General features: G+C 59.1%; 2 protein-coding genes across 3 annotated transcripts in view; one reads left to right on the forward strand and one right to left on the reverse strand.

Moving 5' to 3' along the window:
- SSH1 (slingshot protein phosphatase 1) overlaps nt 1–634 on the reverse strand; it is a 37,353-nt gene extending 36,719 nt beyond the window's left edge. Inside the window, exons 1-2 of the mRNA XM_086474014.1 lie at nt 569–634; nt 136–279 (exon numbers count right to left, since the gene is read on the reverse strand). Of these exons, the coding sequence (XP_086330140.1) occupies nt 136–279; nt 569–634 (210 nt within the window). The remainder of the gene's footprint in view (nt 1–135; nt 280–568) is intronic.
- Nucleotides 635–3,867: 3,233 nt separating this feature from the next.
- Nucleotides 3,868–12,964, forward strand: DAO (D-amino acid oxidase). Of its 2 annotated transcripts, none has more exons than XM_086474312.1 (10): nt 3,868–4,061; nt 4,193–4,307; nt 4,627–4,703; nt 5,142–5,207; nt 6,033–6,087; nt 6,570–6,674; nt 7,213–7,295; nt 9,123–9,244; nt 11,225–11,319; nt 12,833–12,964. In XM_086474312.1, the coding sequence occupies exons 1-10, from the start codon at nt 3,868–3,870 to the stop codon at nt 12,962–12,964; spliced, it is 1,044 nt and encodes a 347-aa protein (XP_086330438.1). The 2 variants fall into 2 exon arrangements, with proteins under 2 accessions (XP_086330438.1, XP_086330437.1); XM_086474311.1 differs by having other exon boundaries at nt 9,123–9,240; nt 11,221–11,319.
- The last annotated feature ends 1,786 nt before the right edge of the window (nt 12,965–14,750 follow it).

Below are 14,750 nucleotides of genomic sequence, written 5' to 3' on the forward strand. Positions count from 1 at the left end.
GGGGCTGGGGGATATGGGGGGCTGTGAGGGAATGCAGCCAGGGGCTCGGGGATACGGGGGGCTGTGAGGGAATGCAGCCAGGGGCTGGGGGATATGGGGGATTGTGAGGGGATGCAGCCAGGGGCTGGGGGATACGGGGAGCCGAGGGAACGGAGCCAGGGGCTGGGGGATATGGGGAGCCGAGGGAACGGAGCCAGGGGCTGGGGGATATGGGGGGGCCGAGGGAATGGAGCCAGCGGCTGGGGGATATGGGGGGCTGAGAGGGGATGGAGCCAGAGGCTGGGGGATATGGGGGGCTGAGAGGCGCCAGGGGCCTGTGAGGGGATGGAGCCAGGGGCTGGGGGATATGGGGAGCTGAGGGGATGGAGCAGGGGCTGGGGAACACGGGGTCTCTGCTGCTGGGGGCCGTCAAGCGTTGCGGGCCGCGGCCGACGCGCGGGGCCCAGCCGAGGCGCTGAGGGGCCGCGTCCCGCCCCGCCCCGCTCCCCTCCCCGTCCCGCCGCCGGGGCCGGGGCCTGCTCTGCCCCCCGCAGCCCGGCCCGGCCCGGCCCGGCCCGGCCCGGCTCACCTCGCTGGTGCTGGCCGAGGAGGCGGCGCTGGGGGTCGGCGAGCGCTGCAGCGTGACCAGCGCCATGGCGGCAGCGGCGGGGCCCGGCTACAGCGGCGGCTGCGGGGCGCCGGCCGCCTCCACCGCCCCGGCGGCTGCGCGGCCCGCCCGGCCGCGGGGAGGGGCCTGGGCGCTGCGGCGGCGGGGGCGGCCCCGGGGCGGGACGGGGCGGTGCTTCCCCCGGGACCCGCCCGGGCCGCGCTCGGCGAAACTCCCCCCTGCCCCAGGCTGGGCCGGGCCGGGCCGGGCCGGGTGAGGCGGCCACCGCTGCCCGCCCCCCCGAGGGCGGGCAGGCCCTCGGCACGGGGTGTGTGGCGGGGTGTCGCGGTGCCCAGCGCCCCAAAAAGTGTCGGTAGGGTCTGAGCTTCACCCCTGAAGCACCTGAAGGGCTTGGGGGGGGGGGCAGCAGCCGGGAGCATCCTTCGAAGGGGACCAAAGAAAGTGCGGCGGGGTCAGCGGTGCCAAAAGCAAGAGGCAGACGAGTAATGGGGTAATTAGTATAAGAGGCTTTGCTGATTGTATGTAAAGCCCTTAATAATTCAGGCTGTTGGGTGACTGCCTGTCCCCCGCCGTCCCCGCCACGCTGCGAAGGGGAGCTGTGCCACAGCGCCCTGGGGTCCCAGGGGCTGCACCCCTGCAGCCTGGCCACCTTCTGCCCCTGGCTGCATCCCTGGGAGGATGCGACTGTGGTGCTGCACACGGGGTGGACGAGCCTCCTCGTTCATGGGGGATATGCCACCTTCTTCATGTGGGATGAGCCTTCTCCTTCATGGGGGGACAAGCCTCCCCCTTCATGGTGGACAAGCCTTCTCCTTCATGGCACCCAGAGCGGGACCCTGAGCGGTGGCTTCGCCAGCTGCCACCCTCGGGAGTCAGCCAGGCTGCCTGGATGAGGTTGGTCATTCACTGGTGCTGCTGCTCCTGCCCCAGGTGGGAGGCAGGACGGCAGACTCCGCAGCAATGCTCGACGTTGGAAATGTGTGCAAGCTGTTCTGCTACCAAAACCATTAAACATACCAGGTGCTTAAGCCGTACGACCCCCAGACTTGACCCTCCCAGGCCATCCCTGTGGACCTCTCAGGGTAAAGCATCCTTCTGCTCCAGCTGGCATTTGCCTGCCCGTGACTTTCCTCTGCCTTTTGTGGCACCAAATTCCTGTCACCTGTGGTGAGTCGTGCTGCTGAAACCGTCAGTCTGGGACTCCAGAGACCTGTCTGCAACCTGACTGTGCAGGAGATTCTTTTTTATCCTTATTACCTCTTTTATAAAAGCTTTAGGTGTGGTTAAAATCCCCAATTGTAGCAACACGTGTGCTTCCAGGGCTGCCTCCGCTGCTGCTAATGGTACCTGCGCCAACAGAATCCTGGCTTTTCAGCCCAGAACCCAAAGTTGTGGGGTTTGTGAAGAGAGAGGCAGCTTAGAAATGAGAAACGAAGCCATCTGACTCCTGAGAGGGGGAAGCTGAGCAGCACAGCTCCTATCAGCAGGGAGGCAATGCCGTTTCTCCCTTACCATACGAAAATCGCGACTGAGGCATTCTGTTTTCCCAGATCCCGCAGGAATGTGGTGGCTGAGGAGTCCCATCCCCGTGTCCCCATCCACCAGCACCCATTGGGGCGACCAGCAGTCACTACGGTGACAAGTGTCAATGATGGCATTTTGCCACGGACCGCAGTGACCCCGTTTTCTTTCCAGAGGAGCGACTCCAGGGCCGGCTGCCAGCGGCACGTGGGGTCCGGCGCAGGGGACTCCACCTCCCTGGGTCCAGAGCAAAGACTTTGGCCCCGTTGCCCGGGGGCGGGCTGTGATCCCGCTGCCTTTGGCACTCAGACCTTGCACTGCAGGCAGTTTTCTGGGCTGTAAACAAGCCGCCCAGGGAAGGTGGCTCTGTTGAAGGCTCTGAAAACCACGGCGGCTGCCCCGAGGACCACGCAGTCTGTGGGTAAGCTGGTGAAAGACGCGTCTTTCCATTATTTATTGACCAGCGAGGCGGATATTCACCCAGCGGCAACTCAGGGCGAGTCCCCGTGGCTGCAGGTAGAGGAGGCAGCCCCAGTTCTTGCTGGCCGTGGGTTATAAAACCACGGCAGATGGGAAGCAGTGCGGCTCTCCTGCTGCCTTCGGTGCTTCTCCGTCCCGGTGACTCATCCCGCCATCCCAGCAAATGTCAGTCCCGCTGCGGGCAGCCTTTCGCAGCGGAGAAGCTGCGCTTCACCTTGGCCAAATAAAACTGTGGGCTAGAATTTACTCATGCTGCCCAGGAGCAGGTCTGGTGTGCTGCTGGCATCCCTCCCCGCCACACGCTGGTAGCTGAGCACCCAGGGATGTGACCCAGGCCGAGGTGATCTGCCTCATTGTACCCCAGCCCTTCCTCAAATCAGTCCTTGCTTGCTCTCTGCCCAGATAGCGACCACAGGGCTTTTTCCAGGCTGCAAGGCAGGAAAGCTCCTGCGGGAGGGAAGAGCCAAGGGACCAGTGTGTTCTCCCAGCCAGTGCTGGGAAGGGTTTGGGGTGGTGGCACCGCCACCCTTATGTGCAGGCAGCCCCGAGGGCAGCAGCGGTGTGAGGAGCCGTCCTTGCATTTATGGACCTGGCATTGCTGTTTCCCATTTCTTTTTTTCCGCTCCCATCTTTTTTGTCTCTAGCCCGTGCCAGGGGCTGGGGAGATTTAGGAACTCCCCAGAGCGGGGCTGGGTCGCTGGGCTCACGCTGCCCCACGGGAGATGGTGTGTGTGGGTGGGTGTACCCACCTCTCCCCAGCTGCTCGCCCTCGGCGTGCTGTGGAGGGAGAAGAAGATGCCGACGGCCGTGCCGCTGCCCCGCGCTGCCGCAGGGCACGCAGCAACCGTGGCTCGCTCTGCCGGGCAGAGGAGTGCGGCCGTGGGCAACCGAGCTGCGGCTTTTCTGCTCGCCAGCACCTACAGCGTGCCCAAGGGTAGAGCCAGGGCTGCCGCCCCGACCACAAGGGCTGTAAGCCATGAAGATCCGTTCCCTGCACCACCGTGGCAAACGGCACCCGCCCCTGTCCGTGATTTCAGTGCCTGGTCAGCACAGGCGGGTGTTGAAAAGGACTTGGGAGGCTTCACAAGAAACGCACCCCAAGGGGCGGCTCAGCCCCTTCCCTGCAGCCCAGCTCTGCTCCAGCAGCAGAGCCGAGGCCAGGCCAGGTCCTGCAGGAGCCTGGGAAGCCCCAGCTTCTCCAAGCAGCTCCCTGGTGCTGCCCTTCCAGCATTTTTCCCCCTCTGCAGAGAGCCAGAGCCATGCGTGTGGCCGTCATCGGGGCCGGGGTGATCGGCCTTTCCACCGCCCTGTGCATCCACGAGCAGTACCACAGCCTGGTGCCCTCCCTGGAGCTGGAGGTCTATGCAGACCGCTACACACCCCACACCACCAGCGACGGGGCGGCCGGCTTGTGGCAGCCCTACCTGAGCGACCACGGCAACCTACAGGAGACGTAAGTGAGGAGGAGGAGGAGGAGGGGGAGGAGGCAGGTGCCGTGTCCCTCATCGCTGCATGAGGGGCTGAGCTGCGCGGGCACAGCTCCGTGGGGCTGGCAGAGCCACCCCACCCCTGCTTTCATTGCAGGGTCTGGAATAAAGAGACTTTCGATTACCTCCTGGGGCACCTGGGCTCACCGGCAGCGAAGGAAATGGGACTCTTCCTCATTTCTGGCTACAACCTGTTTACGCAGCCGGTGCCGGTAAGGAGCAAGTCGCAGCCAGGGCTGGGAAGGGCTCCAGCTCGGAGGCTGCCCGGGGGCGGGCAGGGTTGTTCTTCTTCCCAGACGATGCTCTGAATGCGTCCGAACCCTTTCAAGTTTGTCTTGTGACAGTTTGCCCAGGACACGGTGTTTTCTCTGCCCCCAGTGCAATACTGGTATGAAGCGAGGGCTGAGCCTTCTGAGGGCGGGAGCCAGCACAGCCTCCTTTGGGGTGGGCTGTGTCCCCTGCAGCTTCTGTCCCACCATGGCACAGCAATTCAGGGTCATTGCTGAACTCAGACCCTTTTTCCTATGGCAGGACCCATCTTGGAAGAACATCGTCCTGGGATTCAGGAACTTGACACCAAAAGAACTTGAACTCTTCCCTGGTTACAGGTATTTTTCACTCCGTTTTCTGGAGAGTCGGTGGTGTGCTTTTTCCCCCAGGCAGGAGAGGTATGGCTGGGTGGTCCCAGGCACCTCCCTGTCTAGGGGCAGAAACTGCGGGCGCAGATGTGGCCTTGCTTCGTTACGGCCGCTTCCCTTAAAACAAGTAGGAAACGCCTTAAACAAACCAAAGAAGCAGCAGCCCAGCGTATAAACCATTCCAGCCCCTCTCTTACTTCACCAGATATTGTCAAACTGGGGGAAGAAAATCAGCAGAAGGTGTTTTATGCTGTAGAGGGAAAAAACCCCAAACCCCATGCACTTGTTGTGCAAGGGGAATTGGGGTCCTGGAGCTGCAGCGGCCGTCGGGAGCTTGGGGGCAGGAGGTGGCTCCTCGTGGAAAGGTGCTGCGGGTCCTCATGGCTCCTTCTCCTCGTCTGGTTTCAGCTACGGCTGGTTCAACACGGCGCTGATGCTGGAGTGCAGGAGCTACCTGCCGTGGCTCACCAACAGGCGAGTGCGGAGCTGCCGCTGCGCCGGGGCTGGGGCTGTGCCGGTGCGGGGGAGCTGCTGCTCCCCCCGATTTCTCTGGCCGGCAGGACGTGGGAAGCGGGTGTGGGTATTCACCCCGGACATCAGGTGCTGCCCCAGATCCTTCTCTCATGCCAAGTCGGTGGCTGAGTTTAGGCGGCACCAATTTGAGGCGACCGCCCCGTGTCCTGCCGCGCTTCTGACCTGCTCAGCTTGAAAATGCTGCTGCTGGTGGCTTCCACGTGACAGCACCCACAGGGGACCTCAGCATCGTCCCCCCATCTCAGTAACCCCCACTCTGCGCCCCGCAGCAGCCCTGGGGGGGAGGGCACGGCGGGATGAGCCGAAGGAGAGGGGAGGCAGGGATGCATCCCTGGGAAGCAGGGAAAAGCGACTGGAATTCCAGCTCCCTGCTGCAGTGGGGTAGCAGACTCCCCAGATTAAGTTAGCCCGAGAGTTTTTCATGATAAAAATTAAATTAACGGGATACTTAGAGCTGCACCCGAGCACTTTGCGGCTCTTGGGGACTTGATTTTGTTGTGTTTCTAGCGGGGAGCGGGTGCTCTATCCACGGCAGAAGACCTGGGCTCTGACGTGGGGCTTAGCAGGACTGATCACCCTCGGTAGCTCTGGGCCATTAGGGAAATGAGCTGATCACTGGAGATCATTAGGAACCACCGAGGAGACCACGGCTAGTTATCGCAAGAGCAACAAGCCGTACCTACTCTGGGTATCAATTACGGGAGCTACTTTGAACGGTACATTTGCTTTTAATTTGCCGGTAACGAACCAACTTGTTCTTCCCAGGTTAACGCAGAGAGGAGTCAAGTTTTTCCATAAGAAGGTCAAATCTTTCCAGGAGGTGAGTGGCGGTGTTGAGCTGGGGCAGAGCGGGCACAGCGCCGTCCCAGTGAGGAGAAGCAGCCTCCAGCGGGCACATGCTGCTCCGGGATGTCCCTTGGCATGAGTGATGGGCCAGGGGACAGCGGCAAGACTACCCTGAGATCTAGGGAACAAATTCTACCAGGAAAGCTAAAGGCTCTGGGGCACCAAGAGGAGGCTGAGAGGGGACGGGGTAGTGCATTTGGCCGGCACCGAGCAAAGACGCAGCCAGACATTGGCAGTCCAGCTTCACCTGAAACTGCAACCGTTCCCCTCCTTGCCTGCCCACGCAGTGGGGTCTCGTGCTGGGGAAGCTGTGCCCTGGATCTGGCCCTTATGGTTTATTCATTACCAGGCTGTTGGACCGAGTACTTGGCTTGGCTCTGATGCAGGAATCTCGTGCCCCCCGTGGGCAGCATTGCTGTCAGCGCTGCTCACCGCGCCATGTCTGTCTCCCGTTAGATGTTCGCCCAGGGCGTGGATGTTGTAATAAACTGCACCGGGGTGCGTGCGGGGGAGCTGCAGCCTGACCCAGAGCTACAGCCTGGCCGTGGACAGGTCATAAAGGTGAGGTGGGTGCAGGGCTTGTAGCTCCCCTCTTTTTTTTTCTGGAGGAGCCATTCGTTAGCCACCTTATGGGGCAAATCGTGGGCTTGTGGGCTGGGCCCACGCTGGGATCAGGTCCTGATTCCCAGCAAACGGTGGTCATGTAAAACTCTTGTGTGTGGGGAGGAACAGAGCAGAAAACCTGGATCCTGTTCTGGGTTCAGCTGTGGGGATGGCCCCAGCCTCCAGCCTGTTTCTTGGTCAGGTGAAGGTGGGGGGAGGCCAGAGCCATAGTGCTAATAATAAACAGACGTAAAAATCTTGGGAGAAGAGGGTGATTATTTAGGGAAACACAGATCCTCCTCTTCCTACCTGCCCTCCCATCGCCCTGTCTTCCCACAGCAGCAGCGCCGTGGTGTACACCAAGCCACAAGGGAGGACACCATGTGCAGACCCTGGCGTCTGCCTTCGCCGAGCTGCCCCCATCCCTCTCGCTGCCTCCCCGAGCCGGGGACCCCACTCTCCAGCTCTCCCTGACCCTCTCCCCTTCGTCTCCCAGGTCCTGGCCCCATGGGTGAAGCATTTCATCATCACTCACGACATCAAATATGGCATCTACAACTCGCCGTACGTCATACCGGGGTAGGTGACAGCGGGCGAGGCAGGGTCTGGCTGGCACCGGCGATGCGCTGCTGTCAGCACACCTAAAGCACCGGCTTGGAGGCAGCTCCCTGCTGGCATCTGCCCTGCAGCAGCCCAGCTCTGGCTTCATCCCTGGCCCGGTGATGCTCTTTTCTGTGGCATGGGAGAGGAGCAGGACACGGGCAGCGAAGCGAGGGAGCTCCCGTGGTTGGCACGGAAAGCATGAACTCCCTGCGCAGAGCCTGGCTCGGCACTCGGACACGACAGGGGGTCCGGGCTGCTCCGGGGCTCTGGGATCAGACAGCACCACGGGGCTTCAATGGCCCTGGGCCTGTCCTTTTCCAAGGAGCAAAGCCCACCGAAGCAAAAGGCCAATCCTGGCCAGGTCCTCAAAAGAGCCGCTGACAGTGGGGCAAATATTTTGGGGGAGATCTTTTGTTTTCACATTTATACCCATCTTTTTTTTTGTCAATGGTGTTGATAAAACTGCTGCACAGAAGCTCATTGCGGGGGAAAGGCACTCATGCTCCCATTAAAACCAGGGCATTTATTTACTTTAATAAAAGCCTACCCTAAAAAGCTCAGCCTTCCCCTCACTGTTACCCTGAGCTGCCACTGTCGGTGAGACGTCTCCTGGGGGCATCCCGTTTGGTTTAGCACCCACACTGGCTTCTCCACCACCTCCCTGCAAGAACTGAGGAGGAATCCCAGGAGAAAACCTTATTTCTGTGTCCCTGTAGGGATGAGGAGGGCTGAAATGAGATCCTGGCCCCGAAAGCACCATCTCCAGAGCTCAGCGAGCAGCAGTGGCTGTGCTGGGGCAGAGCCCAGCTTCCAGCACTCGTCTTGCACTTCCCACCTGCTTCCCCCCCGCAGCTTTCTTAGGGGAGCTGGGATCTGCTTGAGATGGCAGCGTACGCCTGTACCCCGGGGAGCTAAACTGCAGGATAAATAAACACAGGTCTGGTGTTCACCCTGCTGCTGTTTCCTCCTGAGAGCAGCCATCTACCCCGCTTTGGCAAGGGAGAGGAGTTCTTTAAGCTGTAACTTGAATGCTGCATTTCTGGCGCTTCCTACAGTACTAACATTTCAGGATTAGGCAAGAAGCCATCATGTAAGTAGGAACTTGGAATGCTCACAGTCCCCAGCAAAGTATTCCAAGCGATTTCTGATCACAGTCCCAGCTACATCTGAATCCCTCGCCCTGCGTTTATCTTCGCTTGAGCTGTCATAGCTGGGCACCAGGCTGGATCCCAAAGGAAGCACCGGGTCCAGCACTCACGCGCAGAGGACACCTCTTCCACGCTGGCGAGCTCGGCCCCGGGGGCTCCCCTCCCGCACACCCCTGGCCTTCAGCCCTTTTGTCTTTGTGCTTCCCAGGGCTCAAGCAAGGTTTTAGGAGGGTCCGGCGGGTACAAACACCCCCAGCTCCCCCCAGCCTTGAGCTGTCTCTGTTAATCCACAGGAGTTTTGGGGTGGCAGCAGCAGCAATCTCTTTGGTGTTCCCCACCAGAGGCATCCCGTTCCTTCCAGCTCTCTTCGCCAGCCAGGCAGGGGCAGACCTGTTTGACAGAAGAAATCAGCTGTTTGCTTTGCCCAGGCAAGGCCTTTAGAGCGCGTCGTGAGTGCCTTGCTCAGGAGCAGACGTGCAGGCACTGCTCTCCTGCCTGCTTGGCGTGAGAGTTTCTCCGGCAGGAATACATCGCAGGCTCGGGGCGTAGCAGGATCCGAGTGTCACACACACGCAGAGTCCCTCCGCGTGGTGGTCCAGCAAGGGACGGGCTGGGGTCACTCACTGCCACTTATCTCCTTTGGCTTTTGGTGCAGGAGCGAGAGCACAGTCCTGGGAGGAATCTATCAGCACGGCAACTGGAGCGAAGAAAACAGCGCGCAGGATCATCAAACCATCTGGGAGAACTGCTGCAGGCTGCTCCCTGCTCTCCAGGTGGGTGACCCCCACCCAACGCCCACCACCGGGAAGTGGGGAGGGAGGGAGGGGTCATGGAGAGCCGGGGTGCTGGGGTGCAGCTGAGGGCACTGAGGACAAACCACAAAATCTGAATCTTTGTGTGAGTATCACACGGCGCCTGCCTTCAGCGGGGCAGGAGCCCTGGAGGGGCTTCAGCAAAGCGGCTGTTGCTTTTGCGGTGTCAGCTGCCGCGCTGAGAAACACGGCAGTGACGGGTGAGGGGTGCACGTAGGGTGACCCCGGGCTTTCTGCATGCACCCCACAGCAGCACGTAGCACTCGGCGAGGGGGTGGGTCATGGTGGGGGTGGCACGGCGTCTTGGTTTGAAAGACAGGTGTCTGCGGAGGAAGGCAGGAGCCTCCCTTGAAATGGAAAGTGCAACCCCCTTCCCTCCAAATTATTATAATGTTGAAATTAAGGGGCCTTCAGGCAAAGATATGGGGAATAGGAATAACAGTTCTTTACTGATATATATATATATATATATATATAACACAAGGCAGGGAAAAACAAACAACCCACTGGTTTACACTGACAGAGTCAGGAATACAACCTGACCCCCTGTTAGGGGGGCAGTAGCAGTCCGATAAGATGCTGGCTGCAGTCCTCCTGAAGCGATGGGTGTAGTTCTGTTGAAGCAGCAATCAGGTAAAAGGGTCTGGTCTTCCTCCGAAGGTCCAGTGGTAGGTAGGTAGCTCTTGTCCTCTGGAACTCCAGTGCGGGGAAAACTCCTCTGGGAATCCAGTGGAAGAAGGCTGCTAGGGTGTTCAAAATCAAAATCTCCGTTTTTATTTGGCATGGACTGCTTGGCTCCTTCCCCCGGGCGGAGCATCTCACAATGGGATGGGGAGTCGTGAGGCAGTTCCTTGATGGGCCATTAACAGGAGATAGCCCAGGAGCGAGTTACCGATGGGTCAGGCGATAAGGCATTGTTGTGCCCATGAACAGGAGATAGTCCAGAGGGGGGAGGCAGGGAGCACCGCCCCACCTGGTCTCAACAGCTCCTGAAGATGGTAATAGAATACTTTTTGGGGGGGGCACATTTTACACTGTAACCTAGGACACACGGCTTGGTGTTCGTTCGTGGGTGGCCTTCCTGCACAGCCCAGGCTCCGCCTGGCAGGGAGGGGCGGGGGCTGGTGTTGCTTTTGAGACAAGGTTTGTAGGAAAAGGTCATTACTCATATAGCTGGGAAAACGTTAGAACAAAAGCTTTGGGAGGTCCCAGACGTTTGGTCGTGGTCTGTCCCATCCCCTGCCTTAGAATCACAGACTCACAGAACAGTTTGGGTTGGAAGAGACCTTCAAGATCACTGAGTCCAGCCTTTGCCCTGGCTCTATCAACGCCATTAACCATGTCCCTAAGTACATCTACCCGTCTCTTAAACACCTCCAGGGATGGTGACTCCACCACCTCCCTGGGCAGCCTGTTCCAATGCCTGACAACCCTTTCAGTAAAGAAATTCTTCCTAATCTCCAGCATGAACCTCCCCTGGTACAGCTTGAGGCCCTTTCCCCTTGTTCTATCACTTGTTACCAGGGAGAAGAGACCAACTCCTGCCTCACTACAACCTCCTTTCAGGTAGTTGTAGAGAGCGATAAGGTCTCCCCTCAGCCTCCTCTTCTCCAGGTTGAACAACCCCAGTTCCCTCAGCTGCTCCTCATACGAGACATGCTCCAAACCCTTCACTAGCTCGGTAGCCCACCTCTGTACCCTTCCCAGAACCTCAGTGTCCTTCTTGTAGAGTGGGCCCAACACTGGACACAGCGCTCAAGCTGTTTTCAAGCACCTTTCGGGGCTGCTGCCTTAGAGAAAGGCTGGTGTGTGGAGAGGCTGGTTTGTACCCAGCCCGGGCGCTGCCGTTGGGCCCTGGGTCAGCAGGAAAGGCGGCGCGGGGCTTTGGCTGCCGTAACTCAGGGAAACGCCGGGCGGGCGCTGATGTGCTTTGGCTTTCAGAAAGCAAAGATCGTAGAGGAGTGGAGCGGCTTGAGACCAGCGCGTCCCCGGGTTCGCTTGGAGCGGGAGACTGGCCGCCACGGGCATTTCCAGGCAGAGGTACCGTGCACAGCCCCCGAGTGCCGTTAACCACCGCGCTAATTGTGCGTCAGGCGCTGCGCCCTCGGCTGTGCGGCACCAACACCCAGCAGACGCTGGTGCTCTGCAGCCGCCCTGCCCCACGTTCATCCGTCCTCGCTCCATCACCCCTCTGGTAACGGGTGGATCTTTGAGCCAGTCTCAGCCCGGTGTCAGAGAGAAGCGTCAAAGGTGTTAAGTTTCGGTGGATTTTAAGGGGAGAGTGGGCAGGGAGCGCTCCTGCCAAAGGAAAACCTGCAGCTGGAGCTCAGTCCTTAGTAGCCATCAAAAACCTCGTATGGGAGAGCTCTGGCGTGGGCTCTGCTGCTGCCAGAACCACGAGGCACATGCGAACCACGTTTTGGGGTCAGCGTTTGTCTGCTGGGAGCCCCTAAGTGTGCAGCCCTCGTGCGTGCGAACGTCACGCCTCCGCTTAATAAAACCCAACACGCAGGTTTTTTAATCAAACGTTCGGGGCCTCCAGCACTGACACCGGGTCGGTGGTGCAAAAGGTTGGACTTGAAATTTCTTCCCGTTCGAAGCTCAGCAGCAGCATGAAATGAAACACGGGGAAGGCACTGAGGGACGCTGGCGGGGCTGGTTGCCGCCACGGGGCTCTGAAAAATTCAGCTGCCCCTGTGTAGGCAAAGCTGAGTGTCTAGCCTAAAACTTCCCCAGGGCAATGGCTCTTTAAATTGCCTTGCGCTGCTAGCACAGCTTTTAAGAGAAAAGAGGGGATGGCAGGAGTTTCAGTGTGCCATCTGTTCTTGGACCCTCAGCACGGCACCTTCTCACGTAGGACCACATCGCTCCTTAGCGCTGTTGCCTGATCGCTCATCGGCAGACCTGCAGGGGCGATCCTTGATTTGATGGCATGCATATGTCTCTGTGCAGCTTGGAAGGAGAAATTAAAACTCCAAAGGGGATGGCAACTGCAAAATGTAATTAAATGGAATGAAAATATATTCAATTCTTAGCTGGAGAGTCTTGGAAAGGGATCAGTGTATTTAGGCAAAGCCCAGAGCACAGGTCGAAGCGCTGCTGTATTTGAATTAATTTATCAGCACGCCATATCTGTGCTGCCCTGGCACGGGAGAGGTGTAGCTATTGATCCCAGCAGTGAGTCAGGCTCCCGCTGAAGCAAAGCGATTGACCTTGGCAGGAGCAAACGCTGGGGAGGACGTGACACGTGGTGCTCTGAGGACCACGGCCGCGAGCCCTGCTGCTGCGTTTCGGCGTGGCTGGAGCAGCAGGGGCACAGGATGCTCCGGGGCCCCGCTGAGCCCCGTGGAGTTTCTCCTGCCTCTCCAGAGGCTTTTGGAGGGAGGGTGAGAGCAGCGGATGGCTGAGCTGTGCACCGGCAGCTCCCCGATCAAAGGGTCAGTCGAAAGACACTGAGGACATTCCCACCTGCTCCCATGGCTCCTGGCTGCCCCCAGCCCCAGAGGGCTCCAGGGCAGATTTCCCAGCACTGATCCCTTCTCTTCTCCCCCAGGTGATACACAACTATGGCCACGGCGGGTTCGGGATCACCATCCACTGGGGCTGTGCCATGGCAGCAGCCAGGCTCTTTGGGAGCATCCTCCAGGAGAAGAAGCTGGCCAGCCCACCGTGTCCCCGCTTGTGAGTCGCCTGCTCACCTGGGATTATCGTGACAGCAGTAGCTTAGGAATCACAGCAGAAAGATGTGAAGAACACAGTGACACAGCCGGGCTGTTCGACCCTCCTGCCGGCTCCAACGTGGGTTCGTAGCGTCTCCTTTTCAGGTCGCTGCCGTTTGCCAGACAGCTGAGTTCCCCCCACCCCGGCCTTGCACAACCTACCTTAAGGAAGTGCTTTAAAACACAGACTCATTATCTGTGGCAAAGTGCACTTCTGTCCCGGGGATCAGCCTGCAAAGGGCAGGCAGGGTTCAGCTGAAGTCTTGACAGTCCTGCAGTTCATCTGCACGATGGGACAGGATCGGAAACAGAGCCGGTGCCACCTGAGGTCTTCACTGACTGCTCCGACACCCAGCATGTAATTAGATTTGCAAGCTTCCCCCAGGAGGCAAAAGCTCCTTAGTAGGAAGCAGCTCTGAAGCTCCCAGGGGAGGAACAACAGCTCTAAAAGCACGTGCTGCAGTGACAATAGCTTTTCTTACACTCATGCCAGGACAAAGCCTGGGTCTACAGCACCTGGTTAGTGTATCGGGCAACAGACAGCAGCAGTTGCCTAAAACGGACTTTCCAAATGATGTTTTTAGCAACAAAAGCAACATGTTCCAGCCCTGCGTACTTGCCAGACTCTATATATAGCAGAAAGCACACACGAAATAGCTGTTCTCGTCCCTAAAACTCCCACGGGCCTTTCAGTTTCTCATACCCTCCAGCCGTGAGACATTGGCTGGAGCAGCAGCTCTGAGAAAGGAGCTGACTCGGGGTAGGTCGTGCCTCCCGAAGAAGTTGGGGACAGCTCCCAGGAGGGGATGACTTTTGGGGGGTGTTCAGTGATGCTGCTGAGGCCCCAAGGAGCTGTTCTGAAGAGACAGTTTGGCCAATTTTTCCATGCCGTGTGTCCTTCCTGCTCTAAAAACCACCATGGACAAGGTGCCGAATGGTCACGAGGCATTAGCCTCAGATCCAAAGTCGAGCGGTTGTCTGGAGCCCCGCACGCGGTGTCTGGCTCTCTCTCCTCCGCAGACCAGCCAGCTGGTTCTTACTCGCCTGCGATGGAGCTTCTCTCTCCTTCTCACTCCGTGTGCCAGAAATGGCGCATCAGCTTGGTTTGTGATGTACCAGGTGACGGAGAGACGCTGCAGCGCAGCTGGGCTCGTTCTACCTCCTGGGCACCTGGATTTCAAACAGTCCCACGAAAAGTCCACAGCCTGGCACCAGCGTCGCTCCCTGTCGAAGGACCCGTCTCCCAACGCGCTGCTTCAGCCTCACCAAGGCAGAGACCCTTGTGAAGGCTTTGCAGGTAGCGATGAGCGCTCAGTGCTGCTGGAGACGGGCCACGCACATGAGACCTGCTGCCTCGTGGGCGCATAAGGAGACCGGTCTCCTTTTCAGCAGTGCCGTGGAGGTTACCGTCCCAGCACAGCCTGGGAGACCTTCCAGCGACCTCATTTTCCACTGCACACCCTGTGACCATCGTGTCCTTCTCCAGCTCACACCCCCTGAGCAGTCGGAAAGCTCTGCTGAGCTTTGCCGAGTCCATCTGCAAATCATCTGCCCTTTTCCACGACCAGCAGCCGTTACTCTCCCTGTAAGGGCCAGAATTTCTCAGCGCTGCTGCCCCGTCCCCTTCCCTTCCTCTCCTCCTTTTGTAAAGGTGCAGGAGGGTTGTGTTTGCCTCTGCTGCGACACCTGCAGTGCTGGCAAAGTGACGCCGCGTGGGGATTGTCATGCCTGTGGCACTTCAACCCAAGGCAA

This window comes from Leptosomus discolor, chromosome 16, assembly GCF_034619465.1.
Source record: "Leptosomus discolor isolate bLepDis1 chromosome 16, bLepDis1.hap2, whole genome shotgun sequence".
Taxonomy (NCBI): Eukaryota; Metazoa; Chordata; class Aves; order Leptosomiformes; family Leptosomidae; genus Leptosomus; species Leptosomus discolor.